This window comes from Haliotis asinina, chromosome 3 (genome assembly GCF_037392515.1).
Source record: "Haliotis asinina isolate JCU_RB_2024 chromosome 3, JCU_Hal_asi_v2, whole genome shotgun sequence".
Lineage (NCBI taxonomy): Eukaryota > Metazoa > Mollusca > Gastropoda > Lepetellida > Haliotidae > Haliotis > Haliotis asinina.
The window spans coordinates 20,475,525-20,496,758 of NC_090282.1; the positions used below are offsets into that span (position 1 = coordinate 20,475,525).

General features: G+C 39.9%; 2 protein-coding genes across 2 annotated transcripts; one reads left to right on the forward strand and one right to left on the reverse strand.

Moving 5' to 3' along the window:
* Positions 1 to 1,658: 1,658 nt before the first annotated feature.
* Positions 1,659 to 3,209, reverse strand: LOC137276636 (iduronate 2-sulfatase-like). The gene has a single exon (XM_067808247.1). It carries the CDS (start codon positions 3,153 to 3,155, stop codon positions 1,659 to 1,661), a length of 1,497 nt encoding a protein of 498 aa, XP_067664348.1. The 5' UTR covers positions 3,156 to 3,209.
* A 6,586-nt stretch (positions 3,210 to 9,795) lies between these two features.
* On the forward strand, positions 9,796 to 19,544 carry LOC137276637 (cytochrome P450 2C3-like). The gene is made up of 4 exons (XM_067808248.1): positions 9,796 to 10,247; positions 15,100 to 15,615; positions 15,823 to 16,263; positions 18,412 to 19,544. Exons 1-4 carry the CDS (start codon positions 9,857 to 9,859, stop codon positions 18,591 to 18,593), a joined length of 1,530 nt encoding a protein of 509 aa, XP_067664349.1. The 5' UTR covers positions 9,796 to 9,856; the 3' UTR covers positions 18,594 to 19,544.
* Positions 19,545 to 21,234: the final 1,690 nt, after the last annotated feature.

The following is a 21,234-nucleotide window of genomic DNA, read 5'->3' on the forward strand; positions in this document are numbered from 1 at the left end:
TGTAAGGTTACCATGGTGTGGCACTATTGTATCATCGCTGGTTCGAACCCCATAATATTCTTCATTAAGCTTCTTAGTTAGTAGGCAAAATGTCCGTGCTTGTGGGCTCTACTCGGTCGCAGTTACGCCTAAAGCTTCCATAGAAAACGGAATTAATAGAACCGAAGATACTAGAACGATGGTTGATATCTGGAAGCTATCTACTACGTCAGGGCGCGATGATATACAGTCCACCAGTCAGTTACCCATATAGCCACCTATCGACTCCCAGGCGTTGTCGTTAACCACAGACATGGGGCAATGGCGATCTATATGTTGAGGGCATCACCACATGGACCTTTTGCAGAATGAGTGACTTATTATTTGGCGTCATATTTCAGCCACTTCGTGACGGGAACAATCTTGTTTATATCAGTATGAAAATCAATAACTTAGAACGTAAAACCTGCCATCGACAGTAAAAAATACTATATAAATGTAAAACTAGTACGCTATCGTAAAATTAAATCACTATAGGCAGTTCAAAATAAAAATAGTTGGATTTACACATTCCCTTCAGCAAATGGTGACAGAAGACATATCTGGCCATAACGGTACAATTATTCTACGATTAAACAGGTGGTAAGTTTAAATTTACTTTAAATGTGTTGGGAATTAGATACCCTCTCAGCAGGACCCTTTACCAGAGAGGGATACTTTTTCGGGACACGAAACGATTTATGGGAAAATCATATATACAGGTATGCGGAGGGGAAAGGGTAAGGGATCACATGTAAGCTCAAGTATTCCGTTATATTCTTCCCAGGTTTCTTTACAAGTTGTATGATACACAACTTGTAAATAAATAAATAAATAAATAAATAAATAAATAAATAAATAAATAAATAAATAAATAAATAAATAAATAAATAAATAAATAAATAAATAAATAAATAAATAAATAAATAAATAAATGGACACTTGTGCCATCATTTGATTCCTTCTTTTTTCCCTCAGTATGTGTGCCTTGCAGGAATCCACTTATATACTTATTACGTTATCAGCGAGCGAAAAGTCGCATTCCGTATGAGTCTGAGGCGTGGGTAATAGCACAGTGACATAATAAAGAAGTCCTATATTTGCATGTGTCGCAACATAAATTAGATGACAGTGAACATGTGGTGACACTATCCATTATTTAGGTGTTAAGAACAATCAAAGTAGGATTTAGATCCTACAATATCATTTACCCCATGTTGATGCGCGTACGAAATGTCGTTAGACTAAGTACATGCTTGTCGTAAGAGGTGACTTTCAGGATATGATGGCCCGACAAGCTATATGCTCCCAAATGTATAGACCGTTGGTCATATGCAAATCCGGGCGACGGGGCATCCTAGTGGATAAGGCCGGATGTCCGGGTTCCATTCCCATGGGCACAATGTGTAAGGCTGAATTCTAAAAGGCGGCGTAAAACTCAACTCACTCACTCACATGTCACATGTGAATCACTGGATTGTCTGGTTCCGAATCGAACCATTAGAAATCATTTCATACAGATGACATACTGCTTGAATGTTATGCAACCATTCAGTTTAATATTTAGAATGTTTGAAATACTCGAAATAAAAGTTTACAAATACTCAGTCACATATCGTTTTCCCGAAGAAAGTCCTGTTTCACTGACGTGTGGCTGCCCGCCATCCCTTTCTCAGCTTCATTTTTAGTCTCTGCCGCAAGTTTTTCATCGATTGCTTGTAAGCTAGATTCACATTCTCTGCTGGATCCACCTGATGATCATACAATTCCGCTGTCTTAACTTTTCCAAACATTGGTCTGCGAGAGTTGCGTGATTTCCCAACGAACGGCACCCATTCTGTATACCGGTGCCTCTTGGTTCTCAGTGTATACCCCATCAACCCTTTGACTTGACTTGGATACTGGGAAAACACGGCATTCTTCAACCATTGTTTGGGATTATCAACCAGAGACAGGAAACTAGTACCTTCAGTACACAGTCGGACCTTTTTAGAACTTTGGGGACATGTTTTAAGCTTTGGAATGCCCACAGCATCAACAAGCGTGGGGAACAGGTCCACAAACTCCACCAGCTCCTCTGACACAATTCCACGATCGGTCTTCCCTGGAATACTAAGCATCATTGGCGCATGAGTCGACAGGTCGAAGTTGGTCTGTTTCTGCCACTCGGCGTGTTCTCCCAGCTGCCAACCATGGTCCCCCCAGAAAGAGATGACAGTATCCTTGGATAAACCTAGTCTGTCAAGCTCACTGATAACACGACCAAGCTCGAAGTCTGTGGCGGTGACCGCACTGTAGTACGCTTGACGCAGGCGTCGAGTTAGCATTGGGGGGAACGTGAAATTGAATGATCCAACACCCGTCAGTTTATAAGCCTTAACGTCCTTAAAATTACCCATGTTCCTGTAAGTGTGCCATGCAATTTTAGACATATCAGGCGATGCATAATAATTATCCGGGATAGGAATGTCCTCGAGTGGGTAATGTTTCAGAAATCTGTCTGGAAAGGTCCAGGGTATGTGGGGCTTTCGAAAGCCAACAGCAAGGAAAAATGGTTGCTTACCAGCTTTGGCCTTTGGCGCAGCATCACGTAATACCTCAATGGCCTGATCCGCTATCAAAGTATCTTGTAGTGGTTGTTTGTCTAACCGTTTCTGACTTACAGCATTCATCAACAGTTTGTCCTTCTTGTATTTATCCGGTGAATCCAAATAGGGATCTGTCCAGGACATGGGGTCATTATTGTTTGATGCTTTGCCTCCATGGTATATTTTCCCGACTCCAATTGTTCTGTATCCATTCTCCTTAAAATACTGCGGTAGAGTGGTGAAGTTACCACCTGAGGATCTCCAGTATGTTTTACAGTCGTACACCCGAGTCGTGTCTGGTCGTCTGCTGGTCAGAAGAGATGTCCTGCTTGGTCCACACAAGGCTTGCTGGACATGTGCTTGTTTTAGAAGCAGACTTCTGCCTGCTAATCTGTCCAAATTAGGGGTGTGCATCTTGGGACGCACAATGCCATCCGCCTGCCCGAACGCTTCGATGTCCGGACGCATGTCGTCTGCTACCAGAAATAAGACGTTTCGTCGTCCTGCTACAGACTGGCACAGAAATACCAAGAATACGAGACGGAACATTTCTTAAAGTTGAATAACTAATTCTGTTCAAGAACGATCGAAAATGTGCGTCGTCCTTCCACCTGTGACAAGAATGAAATGTGTCCTAGTGTCCTAGGCTGATGTAAGGGTGTGGCGAATCACAGCTGGGATGGTTGTTTACTTTAGTCTAAGCGGAAAGCTATAACGACATTCCTTGAGGGGAATGGGCGCAGGTATGACAATTGTGTTAGATATATGACACACGAAACCTTGGCTAGTTAACACTCTAAGTAATAGAAAGAAGAAAGGAAATATGTACATGGAGGAGCCTGGAGTGTATATTTACAAGGAACGTGACAAAAATGTAAAACCAATGCATTCAGGTTCACAACATATGTGACTTAGCCTTATAGCATGAAGTTGTCTGACAGTGTTTTTAGGACATATCTATACAAGTCTTATTTGATGTACAAGACATAGTGTGTCGGATATCTGTACAGTCTTATATGTCCTATTCAGGACATATCTCTACAAACCTTATCGAATGAACATGACACAATGTGTCAGATATGTGTACAGTCCTGTTTCATGTTTAGGACATATCTATAGAGTCATATATCATACCCAGGCCATATCTATACAAGCCTTATCAGATGTACATGATATAGTGTGTAAGATATCTATGCAGTCCAATATGATATCTAAGCCATATCTATACAAGCCTTATCAGATGTACATGACATATTGTGTCAGACTTCTATACAGTCCTATATCATATCCAGGACATATTGTACACGTCGTCCCATGTACCAGGTATAATCTGACAGATATCTGTACGCGTCATATGTCATAGGCTTATGTCAGGTACATAGGTGTATAGAATATTACACTGTTTAACAATATGTCATTAATGAGATGATGGACGCAACCTGAAATCCATTATGTCTACATAGGGGGATCGAATCAGAACCTTTGATGTGACAAACAATCATGTTTACAGCATAACAGTTCTTCGCTGCTTTTTAAGGATCCTTATTTCCATAAGATCATCATCTTGACGATATCTCGACTTTCCACGTTGCAGTATATCCTAACTTGAAAGAGACATGTACCTGAACAGCAACAATAGCAGTAGCTAGTCTCCCTCCTCGTATAGACTATACACGTGACATGTACATGTACAGTTCGTCTCGCGTACTCTGTACGAGACACCACAGTTACCTGTAAAACATCCCTCCGCAAACACTGACAAAGCAGTCCCTTTGTACACTCTCTCCATTGGTTACTTGTTTGCCCTGGCTGGAACTGACAGGTGTTTACATGAATGCCAGGCTCAGTACAAATATTTGACACCTGAATGATTATATGGCTGAACCATTCAGCTCTCTACAAATAAATGCAAAGACTCAAGACATAACCATTTGAATCGTCTTTCAAATTTCATGATCACCCTGAAGCCCCTTGTCACATGATTGCAATGCACATGGTATGTGAATGTTCTTTAGAAGGCTTAAAGTTTTATTTGGGCATAACGACCCATAATTTTCGCATTATATGTGGTTGACATCCTGTAACCTTCAACAGCTGCCCGCTCCCAACAACAAATTATCTCGTGTGCTCTCCGAGACCTTTCCTCCGAGAACTTTTCCTCCCCAACATTCAACTTTGAGATGTTGGATGGGCAAGTGAATCGTGGATGGGTGAGTGAGGGGTTGAATCGTGGATGGGTGAGTGAGGGGTTGAATCGTGGATGGGTGAGTGAGGGGTTGAATCGTGGATGGGTGAGTGAGGGGGTGAATTGTGAATGAGTGAGGGGTTGAATCGTGGATGGGTGAGTGAGGGGTTGAATCGTGGATGGGTGAGTGAGGGGTTGAATCGTGGATGGGTGAGTGAGGCGGTGAATTGTGGATGGGTGAGTGAGGGGGTGAATTGTGAATGAGTGAGTGAGGGGGTGAATTGTGGATGGGTGAGTGAGGGGGTGAATTGTGGAAGGTCCAGGGTTTGGTAGATGGTTGTTTTGAGAGTTGACCGTAATATTCAAGATTTCTGCACATAATAAGAAAATGTACGGCGATAACAAATCTTGTCTTGAGCCTCTTGTTAGACTGAATAATTCTGTTGGAAAACTATTCACTAACATCCTAGAAGAACTATTTTGTTATATAATACTTTTTCTTTATTGGTTCCCAAGATTATAGTATCACAGATATACAGAGCCATGATACGGGCTTAAAGCAATACAGCTATATGATGAGCAGGTGAGATATCTCTACATGATTTATTAATATTTTCATGCATCGTCATTGAATGGATTGTGTATACAAAATGTCAGGTACAAATCTAAACAGTTTGAGTCATCTACTGGGCAGAGAAGGCTCGATTTATCGTGGAAAATAACTATTTTATTGTTTTTGTTGATATCTGACTTTCCATAAAGGATATATCTTTTAGAGTTTTTTTTCATATATTAAGTTAGGTTTGGAAGAAAAAGTTTAGAAAGGCATATGTGAACATGCCTCTTCGCAGCAGTGTTGATTTAGTAGTCTATTTTCACGTTGACTGTCAAAGCAAATCATGTTCTTTTTTTGATAATTTCAGTGGGTATGGATGAAAAGTGTAGGCTTATCCAAAAGGTTTCGTGTCTCCTGACATTCCCCGTACACATGACACACATTCTAATTTACATCTTTGCAAAAACAACACAAACTCTTAGCACCTTTTTTTCATTTTGACCAATTCCTTTTTATTTGTAAATAATACCCTATTGAAATCTATACTGAAAGTTTATATGCCTTGTATCTTGCATTCCCTTCCTGTATATTGTAAATATATTTTCCAATTAAAGTCAGTTCACAAAATAGAATAAATAAATGTTTATCATTACAAATAAGTTTATCATAAACAAATCTGCATCTGCAATCCTTTTGGTGCTTTCACTAATTTTATCTCATATTGGTTAACATTCAAGTTACTGACTTGAATAGAGCGACAGTGCTTTAAAGCATGTTTCCAAGATTAAAGTATTATGTTCAATAAATATCTAAAACTTAAAAAGAAGTACCTTTGATAGCTTGGATTGTTATGTTCACAATTTTCAAAATATAATCTTCAGGTTGATAATTTCAAATCATCAATACACACACACACACACACACACACACACACACACACACACACACACACACACACACACACACACACACACACACACACACACACACACGAGCGCGCGCACACACACCCAAGCACACAATTTTCAAAATATAATCTTCAGGTTGATGATGTTTTCATACTTGTTTCAACATTTTCAACTGATTGTCCGAAACTGAAGAAATGATTTTCCATTCAACAGAATCAGGATTCAACCTTTTAAAAGAATGATACCCGGGTATCTTGTAATAGTGTATAATATCATATAACAGACCGCTGCATTCTTCTGAATATATCTTTGACATGGATCCTCTTTGGTCCTTATTATGTTTCATAAGTCATATGCGATATTTCCGGTATACCCTGCACGATATTGCTGGAATATTTCTAAATGCGGCGTAAAACAACACTGACTCACAATGAACTCTTACACGTGTACAGCCTTTATTGAAGCATGTCTGACATTTGCAGTCAAATAATAAAATAAAACATAGGAGTAAGGAAAAACAGAAAATTTCCGAATTCTTGCGCCTACATCTAGATTTAATTAAGTAGTAGGGGCGCTTGGGTAGCCTTGTCGTTAAAGCATTAACCCGTCAAGACGAAGACTGGGGTTCGATTCCCATGATCGGTACTATGAGTGAAGCCCCCATAGTGATATTGCTGGAATATTGATAAAAAAAGGCGTTAAATTAAAGCCACCCACTAATCTGGGCAGTCTTCACATATTGTGACGATACAGTGCAATTAACAGAGCAGTTAGAACTGTGAAGAAATGTAACAGAACTTTAACATCAGTAAATGTACCTACGAAACACAGACAGGCTCATCACCGGTGTCTATAAAATCTAGGTCAGAATCTAACCAGTTAAATACGAGGTCCTTGTCCATTGTACCCACTGGGATTCGGAACAAACACATTAGCTCAAATGTGCATTGCCATGATGAGACCATCAGAAACGCGAGGTCAGGGTCATTGGTCTCGGTGACTGCATGATATCACGCGGGGACAGCCTGCATGGGCGTATGTTTGCTCATAATACAAGTCTCTATTTTGACCTACATATCCGAAAATTCAGAACATGTATAGCTTGAAATTGCACTGGGCATAAAAGAGGTTGGAAACCGTTGGTTGTGCAAATACCGTATGCGACGAGATGTGACTGCAGGAGCGCTTATTTATATTACGCAGTTATTTCCCTTTATCTTGCTTCGAAATGCCCCAGTATTTATCCCGAGGTATACCCAGAGAAGCGTTATCTGAATCTTAACAAATTTATTTCATTTAATGTGTCAGATCCCGCATACTGCCTTGAAAATTTAAATAATACAAGTAAACAGTTCATTCTTAAGAGAACTTTAATTCACATATTACTTTTACAGACTGTACAAGGGGATGCCACATGTCAAACAAATATAATTAATAGTGACTTGCTATTTTTATTACATAATTAGATTCGGGACACATTTGTCTACAAAATGATATCAAACTTAGCAGTATCTGACATACTGACAGTTTGTATCCAACCTCTTAAACATTCTGCTTTGGCAAAACATAAGCGAGTTTCCTGTTTGATATAACGGTCTCAACTAAAATGGTGATTTGCGTTTTCAGCAGAACAAGCAGGGATGCCAGACTTTTGATGGGAAATTCCATACACTCCTCGTTGGTGTGTAATGTAGATGCTGTCAATCAGTGTGGAATACATTGAGTAGAACATGAGGTAGATGTTTCCCTCAAAATAAAGTATGTATCATGGGAAACATGCTTTCCCTTGCTCAAGACCTGGTGCCATCTCTGTCTTTCACGGATTAATTTTCACATCCGATTTGCCTTAACGTTTCCACTTATTGACTTACTTAGTTATCAAGTACTTCTTCTTCTTGTTCGTCATCTTCACTGGATTTTTTTTCTTTTCATGCAAGATGTAAAAACCTCGTATTGATGCGGTCATCGTGGTAAATTGTAGACCAATAGTGAGTGTTTTGGGTAATCTTATTGGTTAATTACCCTTATCGAGTTCGATCTGCCTGAAAACGATGGCCTAATAAGCGCACATTAATACGTAGGCACTTCTACGGTACTACTTTCGTTGTTGAATGTTCATAATAGAGGAAGATTACCAGCTCTATTTCTTTCTCGGGGATTTTATATGTTAAACTAAAATCGGGAACATCAATTAGCGCTTCAGAACCCATGGTCAGTGTCAAGTTGTTTGGTAAAGTCAAGGGGAATCCATCGACATTAAAAGCATAGGGGTCAAGTGATACCCACTACAGTTCATTAACTGTTGGGTGTGTCTTTAATAGGCGAACGTATGAGTTTGTTTTTACACATTTGTTGTGATTTTACAAACTTTTGTTCCAGTTTAATCATGGAAGGTGAATGCCTTTAGCAGATCTTTCATGTGGACCTGGGGCCCGTTTCACAAAACTCTCGTAAGCCTAAGATTTCGTAACTTTTCTCGTAGCATTTGTACCTGGCATACTGTAACATAGGAGGTGCAAATGCTACGAGAAAAGGTACGAGATCTTTGGCTTACGAGAGTTTTGTGAAACGGGCCCTGGACGGGTTTTGTCTCTTCTATTTACCCTAATGAAAGAAACATCTCCTTTAAATGTCTAAAAAACGAAGATCAGAACCTTACTGGTGGATGCATTGCAGCATTACACATTATTCGAACACATATAGTGATGAATATAGTTTAATTCAGCCAAGAAAAACTCTTTATATGTGTGTATATAAACTTGCATGTGCATGTAAACTTGGTTTAGTTTGGACCCATCTGAATCCACTAAGATGACACTACAGCACATGTGTCATATATAATATTATGGTAAGAACTACTATGCGAAAGGAGATGCGTGATCTTGTTAGGAGATGTGTGACCACAGGTTGAAAAACATTATGATCAAACAAACAAATATAGCAAATATAGCGAATGGATATGCAGTTCCAAATTTACTATCCAACTTGGACTGCTAATAACAGATCCAGATGTCGTTACCGTATTCGTAAATGGTTAGAATTAACAAAAAACCGAGGAACCATACATACCATACATGAATTTGATACTGTACATTGTCCTAGATCAATCGGTGATGTCCATTAGTGAGACGCCCCATTAGTGAGATACCCCAGTTGTCAGACACTTGAGTGAGGGTGGAGGAAGCTCAAACCTACATTGACAACAGATCAGTCCTAATTAGTTCATTAAGGACTAAGTGACTAGCATAATAAGGTATTTGCTTTGAATAATAAGGGCATTATAAGCCTTATATAAAATATGAAAGATATGCCATAAGAGATAATAAAACTGATTTTTTAAAATGTCAGTTGTCCATTATGTCTGACTAGTAATAGGGTAACAGTTGGATTTGTACATTTCCCCAATGGATATCGGTCTTCCCACATTTGCTCTCTCAACGCATAAAGCCCCTAAATTGGGTTTTTTCAAGTGTTTAAGTAATCATTCAATCATCCGGTTACGTGTGGGCGTCATGTGTTGCCGAGAGGCCACAGATGCGCATTGTCCGGAGTCACTCACAAGCAATCTAACCAGTCCTGTATCTGACGAGTAGACATCGAAATGGCAGCCTTCTTAACCTCAAGCACTGCTGCCCTAGTGGCTTCTATCGCACTGCTAGTGGGGATGTTGATGTTTAATGCATCTCTGATACTGGTGTTTGTCGTAGTATTATTAATACTATGGCTGTCAACACGGCGTCCAGATGGATTACCCCCCGGACCCCCTCTTCTGCCACTGGTTGGCAATATTTTTCAAATGGGAGACGACCCCCGAGTTACTTTCAGCAATCTACGACGTCAGTACGGCGACATCTTCAACGTGTACCTCTTCCACAAGCCGGTCATCGTCCTTAACGGCTACGATGTTATCAAGGAAGCTCTGGTCAAGAACGCCGACATTTTTTCTGACCGCCCTCATTCCTTCCTTACAGTTGTTTTCAGTAAGGGCAAAGGTAGGTGATTGGTTAGCATGCATTAAGAAGCTGTCATTGTGTGTATCTATGCGCAACCTGTGGCACAACTTTAGAAATACCTCGTCGGTATTACTTAGATAATATGTACTTCTCAAATTCTAGCACACCCGAAGTAAATGAAGGATTTCAAAGCAGAATTGGTTAATATATAACAAGAAAATATAACAACGAAAATACATCTTCATGGTTTATAGCTTCATGAACATTCCCTCAGGTCTTCCAGTATATCCAGCATGCATAAATGGATGTGCTTTTGGATATTCAGTTTATGATTTTAGACATCACATGTTTTCGGACGGGGCGTTTGCTCGCGCTATAACGAAGTGTGTCAAACATGTGGTATAAATACTCAGGTGTTGGCTTTATAAAGTTGTTTTTATTAACTGAGTAAGAGGATATCCAGATTTCTATTTGATTATCGGAACATCATCCGGAAATCCATAATACGATCATGTCTGATGCCTCCTTTTTCCAGAAAAAAATGTCACAAACTGGTTCCTGGGGTTTTCTACGCTGGCATTCCTCTGATCCCAGCAAGGCCTGCACAATGGCGGCCTATACACTAGCTGCTGGGCGACGCGCCTTATATTTACACAAGAAAACCGGGAAAGGGTACTTAGAATTATTTCTTAGCATTTTTGTCGAATCTAGAGCAAAATTACGTCACCAGAATAACGCCCGTTCCATTCAAAGAAAGAAAACGTTATATTGGCAGCTTTAAAGGTCACATATACTCTAATTGGGTACAAACGCAAAATCTCTTGCTGACATCGTTATAAATGAAACTCCGTCATTAAAAATGCTCATTTCGATCTTTAATTACCTCAAATCGACCTTTTTGTTAACAGTGCAAAATTCTCAGCCGCAAACGAAATTTCAACCAATCAGAGCGGCGCGTCTCCGTGACGTAATAGTGGGTATAGAAATGAGGGTCTGTGCAGTATTCATCTACATTTCAGGGGTTGAACTGTTTCGTTTACAGGTTTGTACAAACCTGAAATCGCGAAAGCTGTTGGGAAAAATGAAAGCTATATGTTCTCACAATCTACTATCATTTAGTTTTGTCTCCTGCTTTGCCTAGTTTTCGAGTTACAACCCTTGTTTTCATAGACAATTCTGTCAAAATCATTTGGTGTCGCTAGGTTGTAATCCGTGTTAGGTGGTATAAACCTACACGTTATTTGTCATCATTCACTTGATGCTCAGTTAATGAATTTATAACTGGTATAATTAGTGGTAACGCCACTTAGATTATCCGACAAAGGCCCCCATTTGGCATTTCTTTTGTCTGGATCGATCAAAGGATTACCCGATAACGCGCTGATTGATTAGTTAGTTTTATGGGGATTTAAATAGGGGATTTGTCAAAAGGTAGTGTTTATGTATGTACATTTACTAATCTATACTGAATACACTCTGTCGTGTCTGTGTCTATGTAAAACAACGCCCTTCCTTCAAAGGATTATCCGCCAATACATTGATTGCTCATTATTGCCTAACTTTTTAAAAAGAATGACGCACATTATGCAATTAGTTGCCAGGTGTGCTACCTTGTTTAACCAATGAAACTATACAGCAATGTGAAAAACCTGAAACGATACTTCACGTTTTGGTATATCAGACTGTTAAAAGACACATCACTCGGGAAATCTGCAGATGAATTATATATCACTTGCTTTTGTGGATATTGATGGATACATTCCTCGAAGAAGGTAATAGCATGACATTGCTCCTATAACTTTAATTTTAATATTTGCATTTTTTTGTTTTTAATACGTTGTCGTAGCTTTCAACAGAATCATTGTTTTCGTCGTTAAGTGTAATGGTGCAGACGACATACACTAGGCCGTGGGTGCGAAGTATGATTCATATAGGAAAACTATGAAATGTCTACATATTACATTCCTGTTATACATTCGCAGATCGCTTCTTTTTATTAAGTTTCAAAATGCATACAAGTATGATTATAAAGTAATTAGGGTTATGAGACTAAGTATAAAGACGTATATTGACAAGTGTCTACATACTGGTGAGTGAACGCTACAAACCAAGTAAATGTAGCAAGTGAAGAAATTTATCACGCAGTATCTTCACTTCGACCCCGACCTCGCTTAGGTTATGTTACAGGCTGTGTCATGCAAACTCCTTTTGGTATTGATTCAAATACATATTTATGTAGTTTTGATTTTCTGCCTTGATGAGAACAAACCATACATAATCTCATTAATTCAAATGGATTTGACTTCACGATTTTCAAAAATGGCGGCGCCCGGTCTTGGAATGAATGCTATTTAAGTTTGTTTTCACCGACTTACAAAAGGACAATTACTTTCTACTGGTAGTAAAATATGTATTTTATTGATAGACATTAGGAATTTACATGACATTGCTTATAACATAACAATTTCACTCTTGGAAGTGAGGTGGAGGTCAATATAACATTGCTTGCAATATAAATGTCACTTCGACCCCCACCTTGCTTCCTTTGGAAGAAGTCCTTATGTTAAAAGTTGTGTCATGCAAAATCCTTTTGGCCATGAATCAAATGCATACTTAACTACCAGTAAAACTAGTTTTGATTTTCTAACTTGATGAGAACAAATCATAATCTCAATAATTCTAACGGACTTTAGCCCGTGACTTCACGATTTTCAAAAATGGCGGCGCCCTGTCTGAGGATGAATGCTATTTAAGTTTGTTTTCACCGACTTACAAAATCAAAATTACTTTCTACTGGTAGTAAAATATGTATTTTCTTGACGGACATTAGGATTTTACATGACATTGCTTATAACATAACAATTTCAGTCTTGGAATCGGTCAATATAAGGGTTCAATATAATATTACTTACGATAATATTGTCACTTCGACCACAACCTCGTTTCCTAGGAAGAAAGCGGTATATCCATGCAAAATTCTTTTGATCAGCAATGTGTAGTAAGCAGTCTTGATTTTATAAACTCGATGAAACTTGAACCCCATTTTCTATCCTGGAAGCATGGTAGGGGGCGAACCATCCGATTTAGTATATACCACAGGCTTCCACAAGGCTCACTTCGCACACACTAACTACCAATTTAAGCACAAACTACGGAGTCTGGTGGAAATCTGTGCATAGTGACACCATCACCCGACCCCAAGGAACAATTGACGGCAACACAACAATTCGGCATGTCTTTGGTGACGTCGAGAAATCAGCAAAATGACGAGCTTCCTACATATTTTCCATATATTTAACTGGAAACCGTTCCTTCTATGACGTCACTGTAGGGCTCTGGCGACAGAGTTATTGGTATTAATTGACCACAAGTTTATTTTAAAGAAAATGGTGTTTCGTTTATGACTAACCAAAAGTTTTTCATGTGCAGTGATAAAAAGAGTACCAAAAATTGAGTTTAGTGGTTCTTTAAGACATTCTGTGGTTAGAGAGGCGAAATGTAAACAATGACACACACACACTTTTCTGTAACGACACGTGGGTCGATAATTCGTGTAAGGTCCCCAGAAAGACCGTCATTGTAATGTCGTGGCTGGGCTTAGTGGAACTCCTCGCGGCACACTTTGTGAACCAGGCCACAAATGAAAGGTCAAAGGAGGTAATACATCCAATGAGGTTTGGTGTTAGATAAACACAGAGGACACACATATCGTCAAATGCTTGGAAAGGCCAAGTGACAGAATAACGTGACAAACTTAATAAGAACAGTGATTCATGAGACCTTTTAGATATATTTAATGGAAGTATGACATCCCGTTAACGTTGCGGTTTAACTGAACGGACCAGATTTCATATGCGAGTAAAATGTGTTTGACATCAATGGTTAGATTTAAAAAACAGCGTTAATCTCCAAATGATAAATAAATAAGCAGGTGTGGCGATACTCTGGGATTATTGGGTTCATGGACAACACCACATTCACTACAGGGGAACGTTTTTTATCTGAATCTTTGGCTCGTACTACATACGCCATCAAGAGAGTGAGTTTAGTTTAACGCCGTTTTAGCAATATTCCAGTAATATCGGGACCGGAAATAGGCCTCAAACATTGTAGTAGTGCTGGGAATCGACCCGGGACTTCGGCGTGACACCCGAACGCTTTAACCACTAGACCACTAGACGGACCCCTTATATGTGTATATATATATGTGTGTGTGTGTGGGGGGGGGGGGGGGGGGGATAGTATGGGAGGGTAGTTTCCGAACAGTACGCTTACCCGTCACACCGCCGTACCGCCGTATGTTGACGGGAGCCTTAATGGAAGCTTCGTTAGGCAGTATATGGACTTGGTAAATACAGCATACGACCAAAGTTTGGCCTTTAGTACACCTTTCATAACGATTCATGAAACGGTTTACGTGGTAATGGAAATTGTTGTACTGCTTTCATTGATTTACATGTAAACAGGTGTGAATCTTGACATGTTATCAACTGAAGTTATTGTCATATCATCTTTGTGAGTCATCAAGTGCAAGCTCGCCACGTAATGCTCTGCACATGTTTTGTTTGTGTGTTGAAGAATGTCTGTACAAGGTGATTTGAGCCAGTGATATATTTTAACGCCACACTCCGCAATATCCCGGGTATGTAACGAGCTTTCCCTACTGACCCAACCTGTCTGGTAAGAAATGGATTGGACGCTGAATGGCAATTCTAACCCAGATCTTTTGACATGTATCTGGCCTCTGCACAGTATGGTGCAGTCCAGTGTGCATAGTGGTACAGTGTGTAGACTGACTGCGTTTATACCACAAATCTCAAACACAGAAGTTCCGCACATGTTCCATGGTGACTTCAACAAAGAACATATATCATTGTGTTTTATATTGCAGGAATATTAAGCACCAACGGGGACGCATGGAAGGACATGAGAAAGTTCGCTGTCACTACTCTAAGAGAGTTTGGTTTCGGAAGGTCAATCCTTGAAGAGAAAATACAGCAAGAGTTGAATAAACTTTTGGAAGTAATCGAGGAAGAGGGTTCAGAGGAATTTGATTGCAAACGAGCGATCCACTTTGCTACATCCAACATCGTCTGTGATCTTTGCTTTGGAAAGCATTATGATTACAATGACCCACGATTAATAAAGCTGATAGCCGCAGTGGAAGAGATTTTCAGCATCATCGGAGCTTCAAACATTCTCGATGTGTTCCCAGCCGTGAGATACCTACCTGGAGATTTCTTTAACTATAAAAGTCTTGTAAGAAACATAGAGGTACTGCATAAAGAGGTAGCTCGACTCGTTGAGGAGCGCCTCGACAACTATGACGAAGACAACGTTGAAGACTTTGCCACGGCTTTCATCAAAGAGGTGCGACGCAGCAAGAAGGGAGGCGAGACGTTTGATGGTAAAGATAATTATATGTTAGGACTCATGTCTGTGTTAGATGACACACTTGTATGCAACTGGGAACACCTTATAGTGTAAAGGAAGCCTGTCCTTGATGCTTAATGTAAAACCTCCTTAGTTACCCTAATACTAAGCGTTAACGGAAGAAAGACAATTTACTTTTATTTTTGCTCTGTCTGAAATAAGGATAATCATTTCTGTTTAGAAAGTCACCTACATATGGTTCTGCTTGACATCTTTACTCCCGGAACGTATGATAACGCCAACAGCATCAAATGGTCACTTCTACATCTACTCCACTACCCGGAAGTCCAGGAGAAGTGTTTCCAGGAGATCAAAGAACAGATTGGTCTGGAGAGACGACCCACGATGATGGACAAAAGCAAACTTCCTTACGTTGAGGCTACATATACAGAAGTGTTGCGACACGCAGACATGGTGCCCACGGCTGTGCCGTACACTGTCACCAGCGATGTCCAGTTCATGGGCTATACGTTTCCCAAGGGTGTCACTGTTATCCCCGTTCTAAATTCAGTGCTTCACGATCAGGCGACGTGGGGGGATCCTCAAAATTTCAGACCTGAGCGTTTTCTGGATGATAAAGGGAAATTCCAAAAGAGAGACGAATTCGTGGCCTTTTCCCTTGGTAAGACATTGATTGAATATATAATATAAAACGTTTTTTCATTTCCATCGTAGTTTACTACTACTGCTACTATTACTGCTGCTACTGCTGCACCCGTTGATCTTCAACAACCCATTCCTGTCGTAAGAGGCGACTTAGGGGATCAGGTGGTCAGGCTGACTATCTTGGTTCACATTATGTATTGTATCCCATGAGCGCTGTTCATTGTTCATGATGATGCTCACTGAACTAACTAGCTAGAACCGTGGACGGGGACGATTCGGGAAGAAATCAGTACTTAAGCATTTTCATATACAACTGTAGTTTTGACAAGATTCATGTCAGACAACGCATGCAACCACAACTTGCTCTTCCTTCAATCATTGATAATCCTCTTGTGAAGCACGCCTGAGCTCATGATCAGAAACTTTGCATAGTGATTATAAACGAGCCAAGGGTGAGTGAGTGAGTTTAGTTTTAAATCAAATTTAGACCAATTATTTCGTTATATATCTTTGATATAACGCTACACGTTCAGTTGTAAATCAAATTTAGAACTACCAGAATTTCTAATACATGACAATTTTATGGATATCAACTTCTTGGGTTTATTTTCACGACATTTCGGGGCTTATCCTAGTCCCCTCATCAGGTTGATGAGCTATCCATAAAATTGTCATGTATTACTATGCCAACTTCTAAATGCCTTTGAAGAATCATACCAGAATTTCGTTCTATACAAATGATTTTCCAACACGGTATGTTTATCTCCATTCTAACAGTCATGGTAGAATGAGTGTTAACCAAGTGTTCGAAGTACCATATCAAACAGCACAGACATAGGTTTTCAAGTTCCGAAGGTTCGAAGGTTTTTATTTTCTCAGCTTCCACCAACGGTGGTACATGAGTGAATGGAAGTACCACTGATATACGCTTGTACACCAGGATGGCATTGGCAAGATATATACATATGAGACAGAATAAAGTACAACACAATACGATGCAATGCAATGCACATCACATAACATATACACAGATGCCACTGGAGAGTGATACAGACATTTAAGTACATGTATTTATTGTAAACCTCTCTGGATATATTACATACATTTTGACAAATCTTTAACAGTTTCAGCTTTCTTTGAACAAAATAATCTTGTAAATGTATATAGACTGAGAAGGCTCTCTGAACGACCTATGCGCCGCGTACAGAGTAATTTTGCTGATTTGTTCGCTTGAATGAAGTCGGCAAAAGGTGGCACGGGGGCATTCTGTTAGCTGCTGTGGACGATCGCTTCTTAATCGCATCGGCATTGTGTGATTTTGCGGTTTATAATATATTTGTTTTAGGTAATGAATTTAAAGCTAAGTGCCATCGCTGGAACAAACACCGTATCTTAAACGACATGATGTCTCTGTTCTTTCATGACCGTCTTCTTCATGCTTGGAGAAGTTTATGTTCCTTTTGACACTCCAGTGACCTTCAAGATTGAGGAAACTCTTCTTTTTCACGTATGATCGGTACCTCCCAATATATTGACTAACATAGGGAAACAAATTTATGGGCTTCGCAAGAAACTGTTCTTTACCATGTACGTTTGGTTCGTCACAATCTCTTGACTGACATTGGGAGAATACCCTGGTTTGTTGCTAATAAGAGCTACCGTGTGCCACTGCACGCAATGCAGGTGTGTCTGCACATATTCCGAAAGGTTCGTTTTGGCTTTGGCTGGGCAGTGAGTTCTAGGAGATGCCCCTTTCTCTGACTATGCTGCGTGTTCAGTGGTCAGGCTCCGTGAATTGATGAGCTTAACCCGGGACTGACCATCAGAATCACCTGAATCCTCTTTGATGCATTCGTGTATTTTAATCTGTAGATAGTAAGAGGGATCTGGCTTAACTGTCCATGTATCTGTTCACACTAAATGGTGACGTACTGTTGCTAGAATTATAGCCGTAAAATTTAACCTGGCCTTTTAATGTAGAGAGCTATCCTCGTGTATAATTACATAACGCTGATCCCCTTGATGTAGAATAGTCAATAATCGTGCGTTTTCTTGTTGTATTCCACATGACATAATGTTTTTAAGAACCTCTTGTTGCAGTCAGATCACGATATGTCATTCATTATATCATGCAGTAATCATTCTTATACTTACTGTTTGGCAGGACGTCGAGCGTGTTTGGGACAGCCCCTGGCTCGTATGGAACTGTTCCTGATTCTCACCACCTTACTTCAGAGGTTCAAGTTCGTCCCTCCAAGTGGAACGCTGCAGCCCCTGATAGGAATAATGGGTATTGCCAACAATGCTCCCCCTTTCAAGTGCAAAGCCATACCAAGGAACGTTTGAGAGGCTCTATCAGAATCTTTATATACTCCCCATCAAAAGTTCTAACTCTTTTTCAAGCACTTGCTATATGTTATGTACATACATATGGGGGATTTTTGTGTTTGTTTTTTCAATATTTTAATTACATCGAAGATTGACTGCTATACTCACTTTGAGGAAGCAACTGCAAACCTTGTGCAGATGAACTGCGCGAGGATCATGCGTCTGATTGCTGAAACGCATGTGCAAATGTCATGCACGCAAACAGCTGCGTCTTGGTATAAAGTTTTGTTGCGAATTCGCGAATTTGTGTCATGATTTGAACTCATGTCGATAATCTTTTCAACTATCTTAGATCTTAGGCTTACGAGAGTTTTGTGAAACGGATTCCTTTTTGCTAAATATCAATGTACTCGTTGTGGGACATATACTTTGAGACTCAGAACGTTTAGCCTCGTCCCAGACTACAAGCGAGGATTTTAGATTTTAGGTTTTAGATTAACGTAGTGCCCACCAGGATATGCACTTTAAGACTACAAAGGCATAGAAGAGACAATATTTCTTCTTGATCCAGCCTAATCTGATACATGAGCCTATCACCAACAACGAGTATCTTTCATCTGTATTATTTTTTAGTTTTATGTCTGACTTATATAGGAACATAATTTTCCAAAATTTGGATCAGTATTTTACATGTAGATTACTCCCTTAGCTTTATTGACATAGTCAGAGTCCCTGCTTATTATATGTTGTAATCGTAGAATGGATGCTGAAGAGGTTTATTTTAGCGTACATCCTCGTAGATAGGGACATACACACACACACACACACACACACACACACACACACACACACACACACACACACACACACACACACACACACACACATAGATACATAGGAAGTGTATATAAAATTGATTTGTCTTGTCAAATGTACATTTATTCGTGCTTAAATACTTGTAAAAACTCATGTTTCTGAGTTGTGTCATTGTTTTTGTCATAGTAGTTGTGATTAGAGCCTCCGCCCAGTGAACGGGGGGTCACGGATTCGATCCCACGCTGCGTTGTACCAAAAGACGTTAAACTATAGTATTGTTTACCTCTGTCTGGCGCTCGACATTAATTAATGGGTACATCAAGGACTGGCCGACACAGAGTCAGTATATTGTGAGTGGGGTGTTCATGCTTAACTGCGGCATGGTAGCCAATGAGCTTAAGGCTTGGCTAGCACAAGATGGCACCACGCACATGTCGTCATATGAACGAAATAATCTTAAGTGCGACGTTAGACCCTGTTTCACCTCACCTATTCCTTGCCTGGATAATATAGTCTGTAAAGCCCGTAATGGACTGCTGGGATATTGCCCCGTTTACTCCCTCTTTAGACTAGTTGGTACTTTTTAGTGCACGTGAAGACTACTCGTGAACTATACCTAACTCAGATATCTTGAATTTGAGTGTTTAAAGTATTCTGTTTGATATCATAAATGAAAAAAACATGTCCGCTTTAGATTCTAAGACAGGCTCGTTTGGTTGTGTCCACACGTTACAATAATTTACAAGGGTGGACCACTTGGTGACAGAGCAGCCAGGCGTGCAAGTTGCACATGTGAAATTGAAAAATCACTACACATTTTTTTATTCGGGTGTCCAAAATTATGAGACAAGGTATCGGGGATGGTCTGTTGATTTCACGTGAATGTGCAAAATTTGGGTAACTTGCAATAATAAGATATTGTGCTAGTGAGCAACTCATCGATCTCAAATGAAAACAGACTGTAGTCGATATTCTTCGTATTTTCATCTTGTGTGCCATGTGATATAATAATTCAGCGAACCTCCTGTTGCAATCCAAATCACACGTATGCTAAACATGTAGATATGTCATAACGTAGATCATGTATAAATAATTGGTATGCCACTTTTAGCATTACTTAAGTAATATCGCAGCAGTGGACACCAGAAATTGGCTTCACACATTGCACCTCAGTATAGAATCGAACCGGGTATTCGCGGTGAAGAGAGAACGCATTAACCACTATGCTACCCCGACATTCTTTCTCATGTCTAAACTGTTAGGCAGGTGAGTCGGTTTTCCATTTTTGTTACTGGGACTCTACACTTAAATTTGACATTTGAAATCCCAAGCGAATCTCCCAGCTCTCCTATTTGCAAAGCGTAAATACACTGGCTATTGGGTATGGACTTTGAGCCAACTAACTAGCGTGTTTGGCCTACTTTAACTCTGCAAGTCTTTACATATTGCCAGTTTTTGCGGGGTTGAGGTCATAGAGCATGCAGCTGTAATCAGAAACGACTGGCTGGGTCTTGGTAAACCCCGCGTACCGACTGCCGCCTCCAGCTACAACAGAAAATTCACATCGACTCGTCGGTATATTCTATTCATCATTATTCCTCTGCATAGAAATTCAATGCATATTTCCAGATTGTATTCACCATGCCGCCAGTGTTGAAATGAACTTTAACTTCAAAACCATACAGTCTTAAATGACACACAAATACACATACAAGAGGCTCTAGGTTTACACCGCAACGTCCTGAACGTGCATGACAAGATCACAGAGGCCTGGAAGAGACAGTGTTTCATCTTGATCTAGTATAAACTGATACATGAGCGTGTCAACACCAAGGCGTTAATC

Excerpts from the sequence above, each read along its gene's own strand:
- LOC137276636 (XM_067808247.1), bottom strand. The coding sequence starts at position 3,155 with ATGTTCCGTCTCGTATTCTTGGTATTTCTGTGCCAGTCTGTAGCAGGA.
- LOC137276637 (XM_067808248.1), top strand. The coding sequence starts at position 9,857 with ATGGCAGCCTTCTTAACCTCAAGCACTGCTGCCCTAGTGGCTTCTATC. Across the intron at positions 10,248-15,099 it reads TGTTTTCAGTAAGGGCAAAG|GAATATTAAGCACCAACGGG; the intron begins GTAGGTGATTGG and ends TTTATATTGCAG. Across the intron at positions 15,616-15,822 it reads GGGAGGCGAGACGTTTGATG|AAAGTCACCTACATATGGTT; the intron begins GTAAAGATAATT and ends ATTTCTGTTTAG.